The sequence below is a fragment of the Heterodontus francisci genome, chromosome 9 (assembly GCF_036365525.1).
Source record: "Heterodontus francisci isolate sHetFra1 chromosome 9, sHetFra1.hap1, whole genome shotgun sequence".
In the NCBI taxonomy this organism is placed as follows: domain Eukaryota; kingdom Metazoa; phylum Chordata; class Chondrichthyes; order Heterodontiformes; family Heterodontidae; genus Heterodontus; species Heterodontus francisci.
In genome coordinates this window covers 18,418,771-18,434,961 of record NC_090379.1, presented here as the reverse complement: position 1 = coordinate 18,434,961, position 16,191 = coordinate 18,418,771, and the positions used below count along the sequence as shown (strand labels likewise).

General features: G+C 42.4%; 1 protein-coding gene across 1 annotated transcript in view; it reads right to left on the bottom strand.

The window, feature by feature from the left end:
• sptlc2a (serine palmitoyltransferase, long chain base subunit 2a) overlaps positions 1 to 16,191 on the bottom strand; it is a 150,349-nt gene that overhangs the window by 88,579 nt on the left and 45,579 nt on the right. The window contains exons 3-4 of the mRNA XM_068038610.1: positions 6,494 to 6,648; positions 2,505 to 2,653 (exon numbers count right to left, since the gene is read on the bottom strand). Coding sequence (XP_067894711.1) covers positions 2,505 to 2,653; positions 6,494 to 6,648 — 304 coding nt within the window. The remainder of the gene's footprint in view (positions 1 to 2,504; positions 2,654 to 6,493; positions 6,649 to 16,191) is intronic.

The window sequence follows — 16,191 nt, the reverse complement described above, 5'->3', positions numbered from 1 at the left end:
GTTCTCCCTGTGTCTGCGTGGGTTTCCGCCAGGTGCTCTGGTTTCCTCCCACAGCCAAAGACTTGCAGGTTGATAGGTAATTTGGCCATTGTAAATTGCCCCTAGTGTAGGTAGGTGGTAGGAGAATGGTGGGGATGTGGTAGAGAATATGGGGTTAATGTAGGATTAGTATAAATGGGTCGGCACAGACTCGGTGGGCCAAAGGGCCTGTTTCCGTGCTGTATCTCTAATGCATTTCAGAGCTATTTATTTAATCAGATCAGACAGAAATAGATCTTCAAACTATGAGATTGTGACTTCACACTTCTAGATAAGCAACTGATACTGAGCTACTGAATACAGTATAAAATATAACTTATTCTCACTTTAATGTCCTACTGAAAGATTTTGTTCCTGTTGACCGAACTGTAACTAAGTTCACTCTGGGAACATGCCCATAAATTGGAGTCACTCTGGTTCAAAGCATTGCATATCCCCTTCTCATACATCTAGAATATTTTAAAAACAAATCATTCCAATGTCATTAACAAAAAGTGGCCAGTCCTGTTACTCAGAGCTACTTAACAACATTTTTTTCAGGTTGTTTTTCTTCAGGTTTGCACTTGCTGATGTTCAATATTCAGTATATTCACACCTAATCTGTACTGATGCTTTGTCTTTCAACACACCATTAACATATTGTTTGCCTTTGCTCCGTGACCTTTTGGTCAGCTATGTGGCCTGGTCCAATCTGCACCTTCTCCTTTGTTATCTCTTGCCCAACCCCCACCTCACTTGTTTATAATCTGTGACTTTTCTAATATTTGTCAGTTCCGAAGAAGGGTCACTGACCCGAAACGTTAACTCTGCTTCTCTTTCCACAGATGCTGCCAGACCTGCTGAGTGAATCCAGCATTTCTTGTTTTTGTTAACATGCTGCGTGTGCTGGGAACATCTTTACATTTACACAGAAACCAGAAGAAGAAAGCAGGTTGCTCTGCTGAACCAGTCTGCAGGGCGGCACAGTGGTTAGCACCGCAGCCTCTCAGCTCCAGCGACCCGGGTTCAATTCTGGGTACTGCCTGTGTGGAGTTTGCAAGTTCTCCCTGTGTCTGCGTGGGTTTCCCCCGGGTGCTCCGGTTTCCTCCCACAGACAAAAAAAAGACTTGCAGGTTGATAGGTAAATTGGCCATTATAAATTGCCCCTAATATAGTTAGGTGGTAGGGGAATATAGGGACAGGTGAGGATGTGGTAGGTATATGGGATTAGTGTAGGATTAGTATAAATGGGTGGTTAAGGGTCGGCACAGACTCGGTGGGCCGAAGGGCCTGTTTCAGTGCTGTATCTCTTTTAAAAAAAAAATGGTGTTCTTCCGCGACACAAAGTACCCCTCATCCCATCCTGCTCGGTTCCAAATCTCTCGATTCCCCTTTCCTTCAACCACCTATCCAACTGATTCTCAAATGTTGACATGAACTCTGCTTCAATTATGTAACTCCAGTGCAGCATTCCACAGCTTCACAACCCTGCCTTAAAAAAGTTGCTGCTGCTCAGTCTTAAATTTCTTGCATTTAATTTAGTCATGTATCTATGTCCAATCACTGGAAATATTTGCATTTATTAAAGGTTTTTGAAACCACTTGTAACAAATGCTTACGTTTGCCTATGCAACAACCATCTGTCTGCATTTCGAAGTAATTCATTGGTCGTGAAACATTTTGATGTTTGAAATAGAAAAGACACTATTAGAAATGTATCAACACTGCACATCACGACAACAGTAAAAATGCACCTCATTCCAACCTATATTGGAACATTTTTCAAGCAGGTCCTGATTTAAATTATTTAATCCAGATAATTCTTAAGAGTCAAAACAGGAGTAACTCTGCAGTCAAAAACTGAGGTGAAAGGAGGTTGCCTGCAATTTATGCTTTTTCCAAACATGTCTTTCCTTCCCATTCTCCCTCTTGTATTCTCGCAATGTCATAGCTCTGTCCTTAAATAACTGCTTATTACCTTCTTCCAATTTTCTGTCTCATTCTACATTTACAAGTACACACTCAAGATACTCAGGAAAACAGATCTTCCAATTTCTTCTCTTTCACCCTGTGCACAAGTAGCTACCTTCTCCACAGCAATGTGATCGATAGAGGGAAACCATATTAAGATTTCACACCACAGAAACATGTTAGATGTTTTGTGAAGAATATACATGTCTTTCCTCCATGAGCAGCCCATGCTGTAATATTCTTCCAGCAAGCTGGGAAAAAATTCTCATCGTCACTCACTGTATTATAGTTCATGTCACTTGGTATGTTTCCTTAAGCACCTTGGAACATTTATTACTTTAAAGGCACTATATAAATAGTTGTTGGAAGCACCTGTGCAACAAATAAGCAGTAACTGGAAGGAAAGTTGTTTGAGAGATCATTCAACACCAGCTGAGTGTAACTAATATTATTTCCTCTAGAAGTTTAGCGACAAGTTAAAATTATAGATTTGTGCCTGTAATATTGAGACTCACCAATTTCTTGTCGTGTGCTACAAACCCCAGCTCCATACTGGATAGTTGCTCTGGTTGCTGCATCTGCACAGAAGCCACTGCTTTCAGCAAAGCCCAGGTAGTTGTATGAACCCATGTTGAGGACATCTTTGATGACTGTGCCAGTAAACCTAGATTTAGAAAGATCCCTTGAATATACATAGCAGCTAATGTGCCAGTAAAGCTACATTTTTTAACGAAAAAGTTAAACAATCATGTTCAGCCTAAGGAGAGAAAGATCAGCATCAGGGCTTCCTGTGGGGATCTCTGGAATGGTAGGATTACACTCAAGAAAACTTCCATCACTTGAAAATAATTTATTCCAAAATCACAATCTGAGATTTTCAGTTTCAACTTGGAGCATAAATAAAAGTATTGATGGCAGCAGGTGGTACGTAAATGGAAGTTTGATTTTACTTTAGTGATTTAATATCACGAATGCATTGAAATTAATTTTGTCTTGTGCATTTAGACATAATGGAATATGATTAAGAGATCTACATTAAATATCAGCCAACCAGTCTCTCCCCTTCCAAGTCATACAGGGCAAATGCAGGACATTACATGGTCCAAAGTTCAACAGTTTACAGAATTGCAGAATTATAGGCCATTGATGGACTAGAAAATTCTATTCTTCACCGTGGCTAAGAGTTACTTTGCAGCACTGACGAGCTGAAAAGCCAATTGATTTTGCCACTCAGCTCATTTCCTACACCTTCTAATTGCTGATTTATTGGTTCCAGCACCTTTGTGGCTGGTATTAAGAAGGTGTGCATTATTCGCAGAGAACAGTACAGACTAAAATATATAAAGTACAAGGAACTTAAACCCAGGATTTTAAAATTATGATTTTAAAACCAGAGATACCAATCCAAATTGAAATGAAACTATAAGCACACAATTGATTCACACCCCCCACTTCTGATATTTGTTTCCCTATTTTTATTGAAAATAACCTGTCACTTTGATTCATTGTTTTAACAGCTTGCCACAATCAGAAAATGCTGACATTTCATGTGGCTATGCCTTGAGGTACCATACAGTTCACATCTTGCTGTTATCCCACAGAGAGATCAAACCAAAAGGTGGTTTGAAAATGGTTGTGCTGATTCCTTTCACTGTATAATAGACACACTGTTCAAGAGTCAGGAACAGTAGTTACTAACTTTTTTCCTACAATTAATTTTCAGTTTGAGCAACACAAGGTCGAGCAAAAAAGTTTCAAGTCTGATCATCAGTAGCTTGACTTTTTTTGGGGGAAAAAAAGTTCTGATGAAAGGTCACAGACCTTGGGCGGCTAGTTTTTTCAGCTGATGCAGACATGGATTTAATGGCCTCCTTCTGCTGTAACTTTTCTATGTTTCTACCTGAATCATTAACTCTTTCTCTCCACAGATGCTGCCAGACCCAAGTGTTTCCAGTATTTTCTGTTTTTATTTCAGATCTCCGTGACATTGCTTAAGAGTAATCGAGAAACTGTGCGCAGTTTGATATTTACTCCAGTTGTGTTGTAGGCTATGTTGGACAGCTGTTTGCCCATTTGAATAAAATCAATATGACTGACTCAATATTAAAAAAGCTACATACTACACAGATGCAGACTTTAGACCAGTTTGCAATACCACCCGAATATCACTTAACAAAATGTGCCTTGTTATTTTTCCAATCTTCCCTCACAAGCCACCAAAATTCTACACCCTCACCTCCAACTCCATCCCTTCCCAGCCTTTATCTTGGGCTAAACCAGCCCAATGGCAACAGTGTCCTATTTGACCCCATTTCCACCTTTGTAAAACTACCCAGATCTGTCCTTACCTCAGTCCTCTGCCACAGAATCCTCATTCAAGTTAGTCACCTCCAAAAATTATAGGTTCAAGCCAAGATTTTAACACACAATCCAGGCTGATACCTCAGAGCAGTACTGAGTGAGTAGTGGTGCTGTATTGTTGGAGGTGCCGTCTTTTGTATGAGGCATTAAACAGAGGCCTTTTGTTTGCTCACTCAGATGGATCTAAAACATGCTGAATGCTACTGGAAAAGGAGCTGGAGAGTTGGCAACATCTACCTCTCAACTGGCTGGCATGCTTCCATCTGCAAAAGATGGACACACAGCAAATAATCCATTTAGGTGTGGGGGGGGGGGGGGGGGGGGGGTGGTGGTCTTCGCTTGGTGTACCTTTGTTGATTGCCGTGAAGGCCAATCCTTGACAGGCAGGTTCTGCCACAAGTGCTGCATGTGAAGCTGCCAAGTGACGCTGTGCTGTTGGTTTTGGTGTTGGCGCCTGTTGCCAAGATGCTGCAGCAACTGGTCATCGTGGTAGTGCACACCAGTCCACAGGATGTGTCAACATTTCCGTGTTTCGCCAGCCAATGACTCCCAAGTGCAATCGATATTCAGGGCCTTCATACCATGCTTGCAAGCATCCTTGAAGCGGAACTCTGGGCGCCCCACTGGTCGATGGCCCCAGCTACCTCACCATACAGAAGGTCCTTCTTCCATCCTGCAGACGTGTCCGATCCACCGCAGCTGCCTCCATTTGATTAAAGCCAACACACTGGGGAGCTCTGCCTTTGAGAGGACTGCCATATTTGTGATTTTGCCCTGCCAGGATATACCCATAATGCGCCACAAACAGCTAAGATGGAAATTATAATTATTGAAATTATCCCTCAACCAAAACCAGATTAACAGGTCACTGTTTCACTATTTATGATACCTTGTCTGCATATTGCCTGTGTTTGCCTACAAAACAGAGTGACTGCACTTTCAAAGTAATTAATTGGCTGCAAAATGTTTAGCAACATCCTGAGGGTGTGAAATATACTTTATAAATGCTTTTTTTAAAAACTTTATTCCAATGCGCCTCTTTCTTAACACTCTGTAAACTTCAATCCCATCTGCTATCTGTACCCTCGACCACACAAAGCCCTGCTCACCCATCATCCCATAGCCTTGCTGACCTAAATTGGCTCTTGGTCGCTCAACACCTCAAATTTGAATTTCTCATCTGTTTAAATTCCCTGCATAGCCTCACATCCCAAACCATCTCACTAACCTCATTCAGAGCTACAAACTGCCCCCTTGTACTCTCCCAGATTCTGGCCTCTTGTAAAACCCCCTCACTTTTCCTCACATCTGGCAGCAATCTCTTCAGCTGTCTGGGCCTCAAGCTTTTGATTTCTCTCCCTAAACACATTGCCTCTCTAAATCTCACTGCTCCTTTCAGACCTTCATTAAAACCCACTTCTTTGACCAAGCTTTGGTCACTGCTCCTAATCTTTGGTTAAGTGCTCCATTTTTTTGCCCTTCTGTCTCTGAAGCGCCCGATGATGTTTTTCCATGTTAAAAGTATAAATTCCAGAATGATTTTCTACACTTTGTTGAAATGCAAGAGCTTGGTTCATCGTCTCTTCCCCTCCCCCACCCTCAACAAAATCTTGCTTTTTCTCAGCTATTTACAATCCGTTTATTTTCCTCTTCCTGCATGTAGCCCACCCCCCCTCCTCCCACCGAGTGATCTGATTCTTCTCATGAAAGCAGTCATTAGTTTATCAATGTTCAGTCTCTGGACAGGAGGTCAACCATCATAGCCTGATCCTGATGGCTGACTGCAACATCCAAGGTCAACAAAGCATCTAAAAAAATATACCCCCCCCACCCCACCCTACCTCACTGAAATTAGTTTCTTGTGAGTGACAAGAATGCTCACCCGCAAGTACAGTTAACTTTTATTTAAATGGTTGAAATGCTGGAAAAAATTCCAGTTTTACTTTTGATGGTCATTACTGTTTGAGCCTCTGTTTGAGTTTAAACATTTAGGCATATCACAAGCCTCTTAAAAACACACATCTGCCTCACAATGAAAATTAAATGCTCAAGTCCAACACCACATCCTTCATTAATAGCTGAATCCGCTCATTAACCCTAAATAAAATTAGCATGTGCTTTCAGTGTGGGTGGGGTGACTCACTTGAACGTCCAGTTGTAGTCATAGGAGACCCTCTCCATTACATCAAACTTTGCCCCGGGGACACTGCAGATGGGCCGGTTCCAGCTGTCTCGGATTCTCATGTACAAGTTTCTGGTGTAGAAATTTTCGAAGTCTTGGTACAATGGTACAAAATCCTACAGAGGAAGAATTTAGAATTCACTGTTTTATTGCACACCCTGAAGGTCTAGAATTAAAATAATTCTAATGATGCCAGAAATCATTTGCTTCTCCCAATTTAAATACTTCAGAAAAGTGCAGTTATTAATTAACTCAGCTCATCTAGATGATTAAACTAAGCAAACGTATCTCCAGTTTGGTAAAAGTAAACTTAAGAGTTTATATGGCTGTTGCAGAACAAATACATGCAAGAGAAGTCTGGACAACATTTGCAAGTTTGAGACTCAAAGTTTACAACTCATGACTTGGAAATTAAAGACACCACTTGACTAGATTCAAATACAACCGCCCCATGGATACCTCCCATTGCGTCTATTGCATCAACTAGTACGGGACTTGGGCAGGTAAGGGAGCAAGTCCACCAAGAAATTCCGAAACCAGCATCTAGGATTTGCTTGGGTGCTAAAACATGCATCCCATAAACAAAGCAGTTTGTTCATATTGTAAATATGCCAGAGCAGTTTCAAAACCACTGACAAAATATTCCAAACATTCTCCCTCTTCCCCCAGAAAAAGAGAACTTATTCCCTATAGCATATATTTGCCCATTTCAAGGTTTAGTGTGCAAATATACTGACTTTTGGAGAGCAAAGTGGTAACCAGCAGCACCTTTGTGTGGTCCAAATGCTGTTCATAGTGCTCCTGAGTGTCTGTGACTCATCAATAACTAATACCATACTCGTCATTGCATAAGTATATGAAATATAATCAACTCCCTATTTCTCCATGTGTATTGCCAAAACATTATGTATAAACAGTGCAGCTGATTCAACATGCTTCAAAGTAGCTTGAATAAGAAATCAACTGCATTTCAAATGGATTTTAGCTTAAGAGTAGAACCAATGGGAATTATGTTTCTCAGACCTTTTGCTTTGCCATAAAAGACCTGACTTGTTACTTCAGCAACAGAACCCATACCTGAACTATAGGGGTTAAGTTACGAGGAGAGATTACACAAATTAGGCCTGTTTTTGCTAGAATTTAGAAGGTTAAGGGGTGATCTGATTGAAGTCTTCAAGATATTAACAGGAAAAGACAGGCTAGATAAAGATAAACTATTTCCACTGGTTGGAGATTCTAAAACTAGGGGACATAGTCTAAAAATTGGGACCAGACCGTTCAGGAGAGATGTTAGGAAGCACTTCTTCACGCAAAGGGTGGTAGAGGTTTGGAACTCTCTCCCACAAACAGCAGTTGAAGCGAGAACAGTTGTTAATTTTAAATCGGAGATAGATAGATTTTTGTTAAGCAAAGATATTAAGGGATATGGGCCAAAAACAGGTATATGGAGCTAGGCCATGATCTCATTGAATGGCGGGACAGGCTCGAGGGGCTGAATGGCCCATTCCTGTTCCTATCTTCCTAAGTTCCATTCTTCACAGGTTTTGTGAACTAGATAAACCAATCCACTGGATACACAGAGCCAGCTACTGATGTAAAATAACATGAAAGATGCCCAAAGAAACACTCATTGAGTCAGAGACATGATGTCATTACACCATGCATTTGCAAAAAAACAGGTCTCCACAATTTCAAATGGAGCCTTAAGAGAGTAGAATAAGATGAAATAATGGGGAACCATAGTGCCAAGTGGCTATATAAATTGTCTCCTGAAATTAGCAAAGTAATACCACACTAAATCAAATAGTTTGTGTTGTAGATTAGTGCTAAACTGCTTGAGTTGGTCTGCTGGCAAGTACCATCACTGATTGTGATCAGTCACTTGCTCCACTATAACAATCGTTGATAGTCATGGTGCCATGACTGAGAGGAGCTTTCAATTCCAGATTTTTAAAAAATTAATTGAACTTAAATTCCATCAGCTGCCATGGTAGAGTTTGAACCAGTGTGCTCAGGACATTAGCCTGGGCCTCTGGATGACTAGTTGAGTGACATTACCACTATGCTGTCTCCCCATTCAAGCCTTGGAGGCAGTATAAAGAACCACAGGATGGATGCTCAACATCAGATAACTGCATTATAACCCAAGACTAGAAAAATAACACTAGTGTACAAGAAATTCCACAAATGATAGAATTTGGAACTCGACTTGAAGTTGAGCCGTAATGGGCTCAAACTTGTGAAAGGCAAATGTAGAATTGATGAGAGTCAAGAGATGAGATGACCCCTCAACCACCACCAGCTCCCCCTCCCGCACCCCCCCCACACAATTTCTGGGGTCAAAACTCCTGAAATAATTCAAACAGTTGGAAGCTTATATTTTGGGGGGTTTGGAGTCAAGGAGGGGAAATAGATCTGTAGGTGTTTATAGTTGGGTGAACTATATGTCAGTTTTCATTCATACCTATTTTATGAATGGCCAAAACTGGATAGAAAGCATTAAGTAACAGTTGAAAGGTAGCCAAGATCTTCATATGAACTAAGAAAATGACTAAAATCATTAAAGACAGATTCAGTGTCATCTCGGAGTCACTTTTTTGCTATCAAATACCAGTAAAAAAAATGCCAAGTCAACGGTTTCTGGCTAGACTGGTGTCACAGCTTTCAAGCCAGTGGGCTGTCCTTTCCACGTGGAAACTTCAAAACATTTATCTTGGAATGATTTAAGAAAAAAATTCAGGTATTTTGACAGTGTGGAAGATCCATTAATAAATTACATCACATGGTACTGTCAGGAATCCAAAAAGGAACTCATTTCATGGCTCAATCAAAATATTTAAACTAATTCAAAGTACAAAGGGAACAGGAACAAAAATTTCTGATGAGCTATGCAATCAGAGAGACAGGTCGTTTCTTTTAGGGCTCCTAGTTCAATTGCTTATGTTGATCGTCCGGTACTATAATTACAATAAAATAATATTTTCTGCAGTCTTGTATCTTCTTTCTCAGCATTTTAATTATTTCATGATGGTTTCCCTTGTGCTTTCATCCACTTCTGCATTTGTAAATGGTGGAGTAAGGAGAAAGGATAGACTTTCTCCCCTCCCACTCCAAACTAGCATCAGAATCCACATTTGAGGGAATTTTCATTTGCTAATAGGTAGACATGGGCTCATCAGCAGAGTCCATAGCACTGATTATTTATAGAACACCAACATCTCCATTTGGAAGTATGGCATTTGCAGATAACTTCCAGTAACTTTAGGTCTGAGAAATATGCGAGTGCGTAAAGGTTTCATACTGCTGGTGTGCCAACTGCAGGAGCACAATACATAGACAACGGCACTCCAAAATCTCTGGCAGCAGGTCTCCTGAGAGTCAGCTTTGGACAACAAGTGTCACTTTCTGTTCACTATTCAATGGACACTCAGATTGTCTGCACCTCAGTGTCATGCTCCTGAAGCCAGACTGATGTCAATGAGGCTTAAAATCACTCCCAATGAATTTGGTCCTCAGACGACCATTAATTCCTTACAAGATATTCCTTCAATGAAAAAAAAAGTCTCTTCTCCACCGCACCACACCCCACCCCCACCACCCTTTTGGTCCCAATTCAAACAGATGCAAGTAGTTTCAGGTCAGTGAAAATTCAAACAGCAAAAAGATCAAATCGATTTGCTGTAGATTTTAAAAACATAATGGGTTTATCTTCTCCCTCATCCATTTAGAAACTATGGATGCAATTTAGCCCAAAATGACAATTCTGGAGTGTTTGTAAGCAAATTTGAATTTGCTTCATAAACGGGTGCTACCCCTTCAGTGGGAGTTTTAAACACAACCAACTCACTACTGGGCACCAAGGAATGTCTGTACTGCAACAGATGGCATCTTTGCACCTGTTGCTCATGCAATGTGCTTTTTGAGTTTCAAGTTACAGTTTGGCAATGATGGAACTGATGTATCAGTGTCTGATACCAATCAAGTCATTATCCTCATTTGCATACTTTAACCAGATAAAACTCTGCAAAAATAGTTCAGATACTAATCACACTCAGCTGGCAACGATGGTTGCACCCAAACTTAGTGCAGCTATTTTAATGCTGTTTGTGACCTGTGCTAGTGGCATCAGTTTCCACCATGCGTGGTTCCATACAGACAGCTTTTATTTCGGGTCTGTGCAGCTAGCTTTTAAATTAGCAGCCATTTAGTTATTGTGGAAGACCTTTCTTACTTCAGAGAAAGACTTACATAATCTGATGTCATGAGAAATATGTCACTGACTTTCAGAAGATTTTTACTGGAGTTTGGGATAGAAAGAAAGGGCAAGCAAAGTGAGCGAGAGAGAGAGAGAAAGAGAATGAAAACAAGCGAACAAAGAACAGTACAGCACAGGAACAGGCCATTTGGCCTTCCAAGCCTGCGCCGACCTGGACGCCTGCCTAAACTAAAACCTTCTGCACTTCCGGGGTCCGTATCCCTCTATTCCCATCCTATTCATGCATTTGTCAAGATGCCTCTTAAACGTCGCTATCGTACCTGCTTCCACCACCTCCCCCGGCAGCAAGTTCCAGGCACTCACCACCCTCTGTGTAAAGAACTTGCCTCGCACATCCCCTCTAAACTTTGCCCCTCTCACCTTAAACCCATGTCCCCTAGTAACTGACTCTTCCACCCTGGGAAAAAGCTTCTGACTATCCACTCTGTCCATGCCGCTTATAACTTTGTAAACCTCTATCATGTCGACCCTCCACCTCCATCGTTCCAGTGAAAACAATCCGAGTTTATCCAACCTCTCCTCATAGCTAATGCCCTCCAGACCAGACAACATCCTGGTAAACCTCCTCTGTACCCTCTCCAAAGCCTCCACATCCTTCTGGTAGTGAGGCGACCAGAATTGCATGCAATATTCTCAGTGTGGCCTAACTAAGGTTCTGTACAGCCGCAGCATGACTTGCCAATTTTTATACTCGATGCCCTGACCGATGAAGGCAAGCATGCCGTATGCCTTGACTACCTTATCCACCTGCGTTGTCACTTTCAGTGACCTGTGGACCTGTACGCCCAGATCTCTCTGCCTGTCAATACTCCTAAGGGTTCTGCCATTTACTGTATACTTCCCACCTGCATTAGACCTTCCAAAATGCATTACCTCACATTTGTCTGGATTAAACTCCATCTGCCATTTCTCCGCCCAAGTCTCCAACCGATCTATATCCTGCTGTATACTCGGACAATCCTCAACTCCACCAACCTTTGTGTCGTCCGCAAACTTACTAATCAGTCCAGCTACATTTTCCTCCAAATCATTTATATATACTACAAACAGCAAAGGTCCCAGCACTGATCCCCGCGGAACACCACTAGTCACATCCCTCCATTCAGAAAAGCACCCTTCCACTGCTACCCTCTGTCTTCTATGACAGAGCCAGTTCTGTATCCATCTTGCCAACTCACCTCTGATTCCGTGTGACTTCACCTTTTGTACCAGTCTGCCATGAGGGAACTTGTCAAAGGCTTTATTGAAGTCCATATAGACAACATCCACTGCCCTTCCTTCATCAACCATCTTTGTCACTTCCTCAAAACTCAACCAAGTTAATGAGACACCACCTTCCCTTCACAAAACCATGCTGTCTCTCGCTAATAAGTTTGTTCGTTTCCAAATGGGAGTAAATCTTGTCCCGAAGAATCCTCTCTAATAATTTCCCTACCACTGACGTAAGGCTCACACCGGCCTATAATTTCCTGGATTATCCTTGCTACCCTTCTTGAACAACATTGGCTATTCTCCAGTCCTCTGGGACTTTACCTGTAGCCAATGAGGATTCAAAACTTTCTGTCAAGGCCCCAGCAATTTCTTCCCTTGCCTCCCTCAGTATTCTGGGGTAGATCCCATCAGGCCCTGGGGAATTATCTACCTTAATGCTTTGCAAGACGCCCAACACCTCCTCCTTTTTGATAACGACATGACCGAGACAATCTGCATTCTCTTCCCTCGGCTCATCATCCACCAAGTCCTTCTCTTTGGTGAATACTGATGCAAAGTACTCATTTAGTACCTCGCCCATTTCCTCTGGCTCCACACATAGATTCCCTCCTCTGTCCTTGAGCGGGCCAACCCTTTCCCTGGTTACCCTCTTGCTCTTTATATACGTATAAAAAGCCTTGGGATTTTCCTTAATCATGTTTGCCAATGACTTTTCATGACCCCTTTTAGCCCTCCTGACTCCTTGCTTAAGTTCCTTCCTACTGTCTTTATATTCCTCAAGGGCTTCATCTGTTCCCAGCCTCCCAGCCCTTACGAATTCTTCCTTTTTCTTTTTGACTAGGCTCACAATATCCCACGTTATCCAAGGTTCCCAAAACTTGCCAAACTTATCCTTCCTCCTCACAGGAGCATGCTGGTCCTGGATTCTAATCAACTGACGTTTGAAAGACTCCCACGTCAGGTGTTGATTTACCCTTAAACAGCCGCCCCCAATCTAAATTCTTCAGTTCCTGCCTCATATTGTTATAATTAGCCTTCCCCTAATTTAGCAGCTTCACCCGAGGACTACTCTTCTCCTTATCCACAAGTACCTTAAAACGTACGGAATTATGGTCACTGTTCCCGAAATGCTCCCCTACTGAAACTTTGACCACCTGGCCGGGCTCATTCCCCATTACCAGGTCCAGTACGGCCCCATCCCTAGTTGGACTATCTACATATTGTTTCAAGAAGCCCTCCTGGATGCTCCTTACAAATTCTGCCCCATCCAAGCCCCTAGCACTGTGAGTCCCATTCAATATAGGGGAAGTTAAAATCACCCACCACTACAACCCTGTTACCTTTACATCTTTCCAAAATCTGTCTACATATCTGTTCCTCTACCTCCCTCTGGCTGTTGGGAGGCCTGTCGTAAACCCCCAACATCGTGACTGTACCCTTCCTATTCCTGAGCTCCACCCATATTGCCTCGCTGCATGACCCCTCCAAGGTGTCCTCCTGCAGTACAGCTGTGATATTCTCCTTAACCAGTACTGCAACTTCCCTACCCCTTCTACATCCCCCTCTATCCCGCCTGAAGCTTCTAAATCCCGGAACATTTAGCTGCCAATCCTGTCCTTCTCTCAACCAAGTCTCTGTAATAGCAACATCATAGTTCCAAGTACTAATCCAAGCTCCAAGTTCATCTGCCTTACCTGTTATACTTCTTGCATTGAAACAAATGCACTTCAGACCACCAGTCCCGCTGTGCTCTGCACCATCTCCCTGCCTACTCTTCCTCTTAGTCCTCCTGGCCTTATTTTCTAGTCCCCTCATTTATTTCACCTGCTATCCTACTGCTCTGGTTCCCACCCCCCTGCCACACTAATTTAAACCCTCCTGAGTGACGCTAGCAAACCTCGCAGCCAGGATATTTGTGCCCCTCCAGTTTAGATGCAACCCGTCCTTCTTGTACAGGTCCCACCTGTCCCTGAAGAGATCCCATGATCCAGATATCTGAAACCCTCCCGTCTACAACAGCTGTTCAGCCACGTGTTTAGCTGCGCTATCTTCCTATTTCTAGCCTCACTGGCACGTGGCACAGGGAGTAATCCCGAGATTACAACCCTAGTGGTCCTGTCTTTTAACTTTCTACCTAACTCCCTAAACTCCCCCTGCAGGACCTAGTCACTCTTCCTGCCTACGTCGTTGGTACCAATGTGTACCACAACCTCTGGCTGTTCACCCTCCCCTTTCAGAATGCCCCCTGTGTGTTCAGAGATATCCTTGACCCTGGCACCAGGGAGGCAACATACCATCCTGGAGTCTCTCACGTCCACAGAAGTGCCTATCTGTGACCCTGACTATAGAGTCCCCTATAACTATTGCTCTTCTGCGCTTTGTCCCTCCCTGAACAGTGCCAGCCGTGGTGCCACTGCTCTGGCTGCTGCTGCCGTTTTCCTCTGATGGGCCATCCCCCCCCAACAGTATCCAAAACGGTATATTTGTTAGAAAGGGGGATAGCCACAGGGGATTCCTGCACTGACTGCCTGCCCCTTCTAGCGGTCACCCATCTATCTAAGTGAGAAAGTGAGCAATAAGTTGTATTTATATAGCACCTTTAATGTAATAAAATCACTCAAGGCACTTAAGAGCCTTATTGAAGCAAAATTTGACACCGAGCCACATTAGGGCAGATGGCTAAAAGCTGCATCAAAGCAGCAGGTTTTAAAAGGAGTGTTAAAAAAGGAGAGAGGAGTAGACAGGCTGAGTGTTTTAGGGAAAGGAATGCCAGAGTTTCGGGTTTAGGCAGCTGAAGGCATGGACATCAATGGCAGAGCGATGAAAATTGGGGATACTCAAGAGGCCAGAACTAGATACGCGCAGATGTCTTGGAGGGTTGTGGGGCTGGAGGAGATTAGAAATAGGGAAAGGTTTAGGGTTAGGGTCATGGTTGGATTTAAAGACAAGGATGAGATTTTTAAAATTGAGGTGTTGCTTAGGCAGCAACCAGAAAGCTAGAGAGTCAGACACAGGAAAACAAAATAGCTTTTTTAACAAAAAAGGACTTATGATTGACTGGTCATTGTAGATTAGTCATTTCAACTCCAGAAATATATTACCTTAAATGGCAAAAGGGAAGCAAACACTAGACTTTGGGCTATTACTGCATTGTAACAGAGGTCTGGCAGCTTAAGCAATTCAAGGTAAAAATCAGAATGCCAAGATTTTTGGGACATGTGTATGAGTGAACATTTGCAAGGTACTGCTCGGAAGCACATATCCTGTAGCTAGTATATGACGCAACTTCGGAGGAAATCCTTTCAAATGACTCAGAAATCTGAGATTGTAAAAATCTTTTTTGGAGCTAGTCCTAAAGGAAGAATAAAAGTTTTGATTTTAAAACCAATTTTAAAATCAACCACCCTGACTTATTTAAAGGAGTTTAAAAAAAAAATTAATTTATGGCAAGGCCAGCATTTATTGCCCATCCCTAATTGCCCTCAAGGTAGTGGTGAGCCATTTTCTTGAACTGCTGCAGTCCATGTGGTGAAAGTACTCCAGAAGCTTTGAATCTTGCTTATTACATTTAAAAAGCCAAACATTAATTAGGTCTCTCTGCAATGAGCTTAACAGGTTCCTTCAGGATCTGTGAAAATGTATTTCTCTTTAAGGGACATTGCTATATAAATATTCTAAACAGACAATTCCTCCAGTCTAAGCATTTTTCCAGGGACAGGGCAGTACATTACATCCATTCTTGTACAGCAAGTTCAAAGTTGTGGGGTGCAGGGGTGGTGCATGAGGGGGCAGGTGGGTGGTCAGGAGGACCCAGCCAAGGCTAGAAACACAGCAGGTTAATCAGCATCAAAATGAGAAAGATAGGTTAAAGTTTCAGGTGTGACCCTCCATCAATTGATAATTATACCCTAAACCTGAACATATTTCAGATTGTACTTTTGCAGTCGGGTTTGCTCCAAAAATAGAGCATTTTAGACTGGACTGCAGTAATTTATTTGCAAGTTTGTTAAGACCAAGCACAGTGTTCCTTACTTCAGGTGGTGAGTCATAATTACCCAGCCTGATAACCATCAATATAACAAGACCTTTTCTCACTACACTAAAACCAAACATGCAATCTAATGCTGCTTAGTAGCAAGCAAGATCACTTGAGAGCGGTGCTGGACAACTG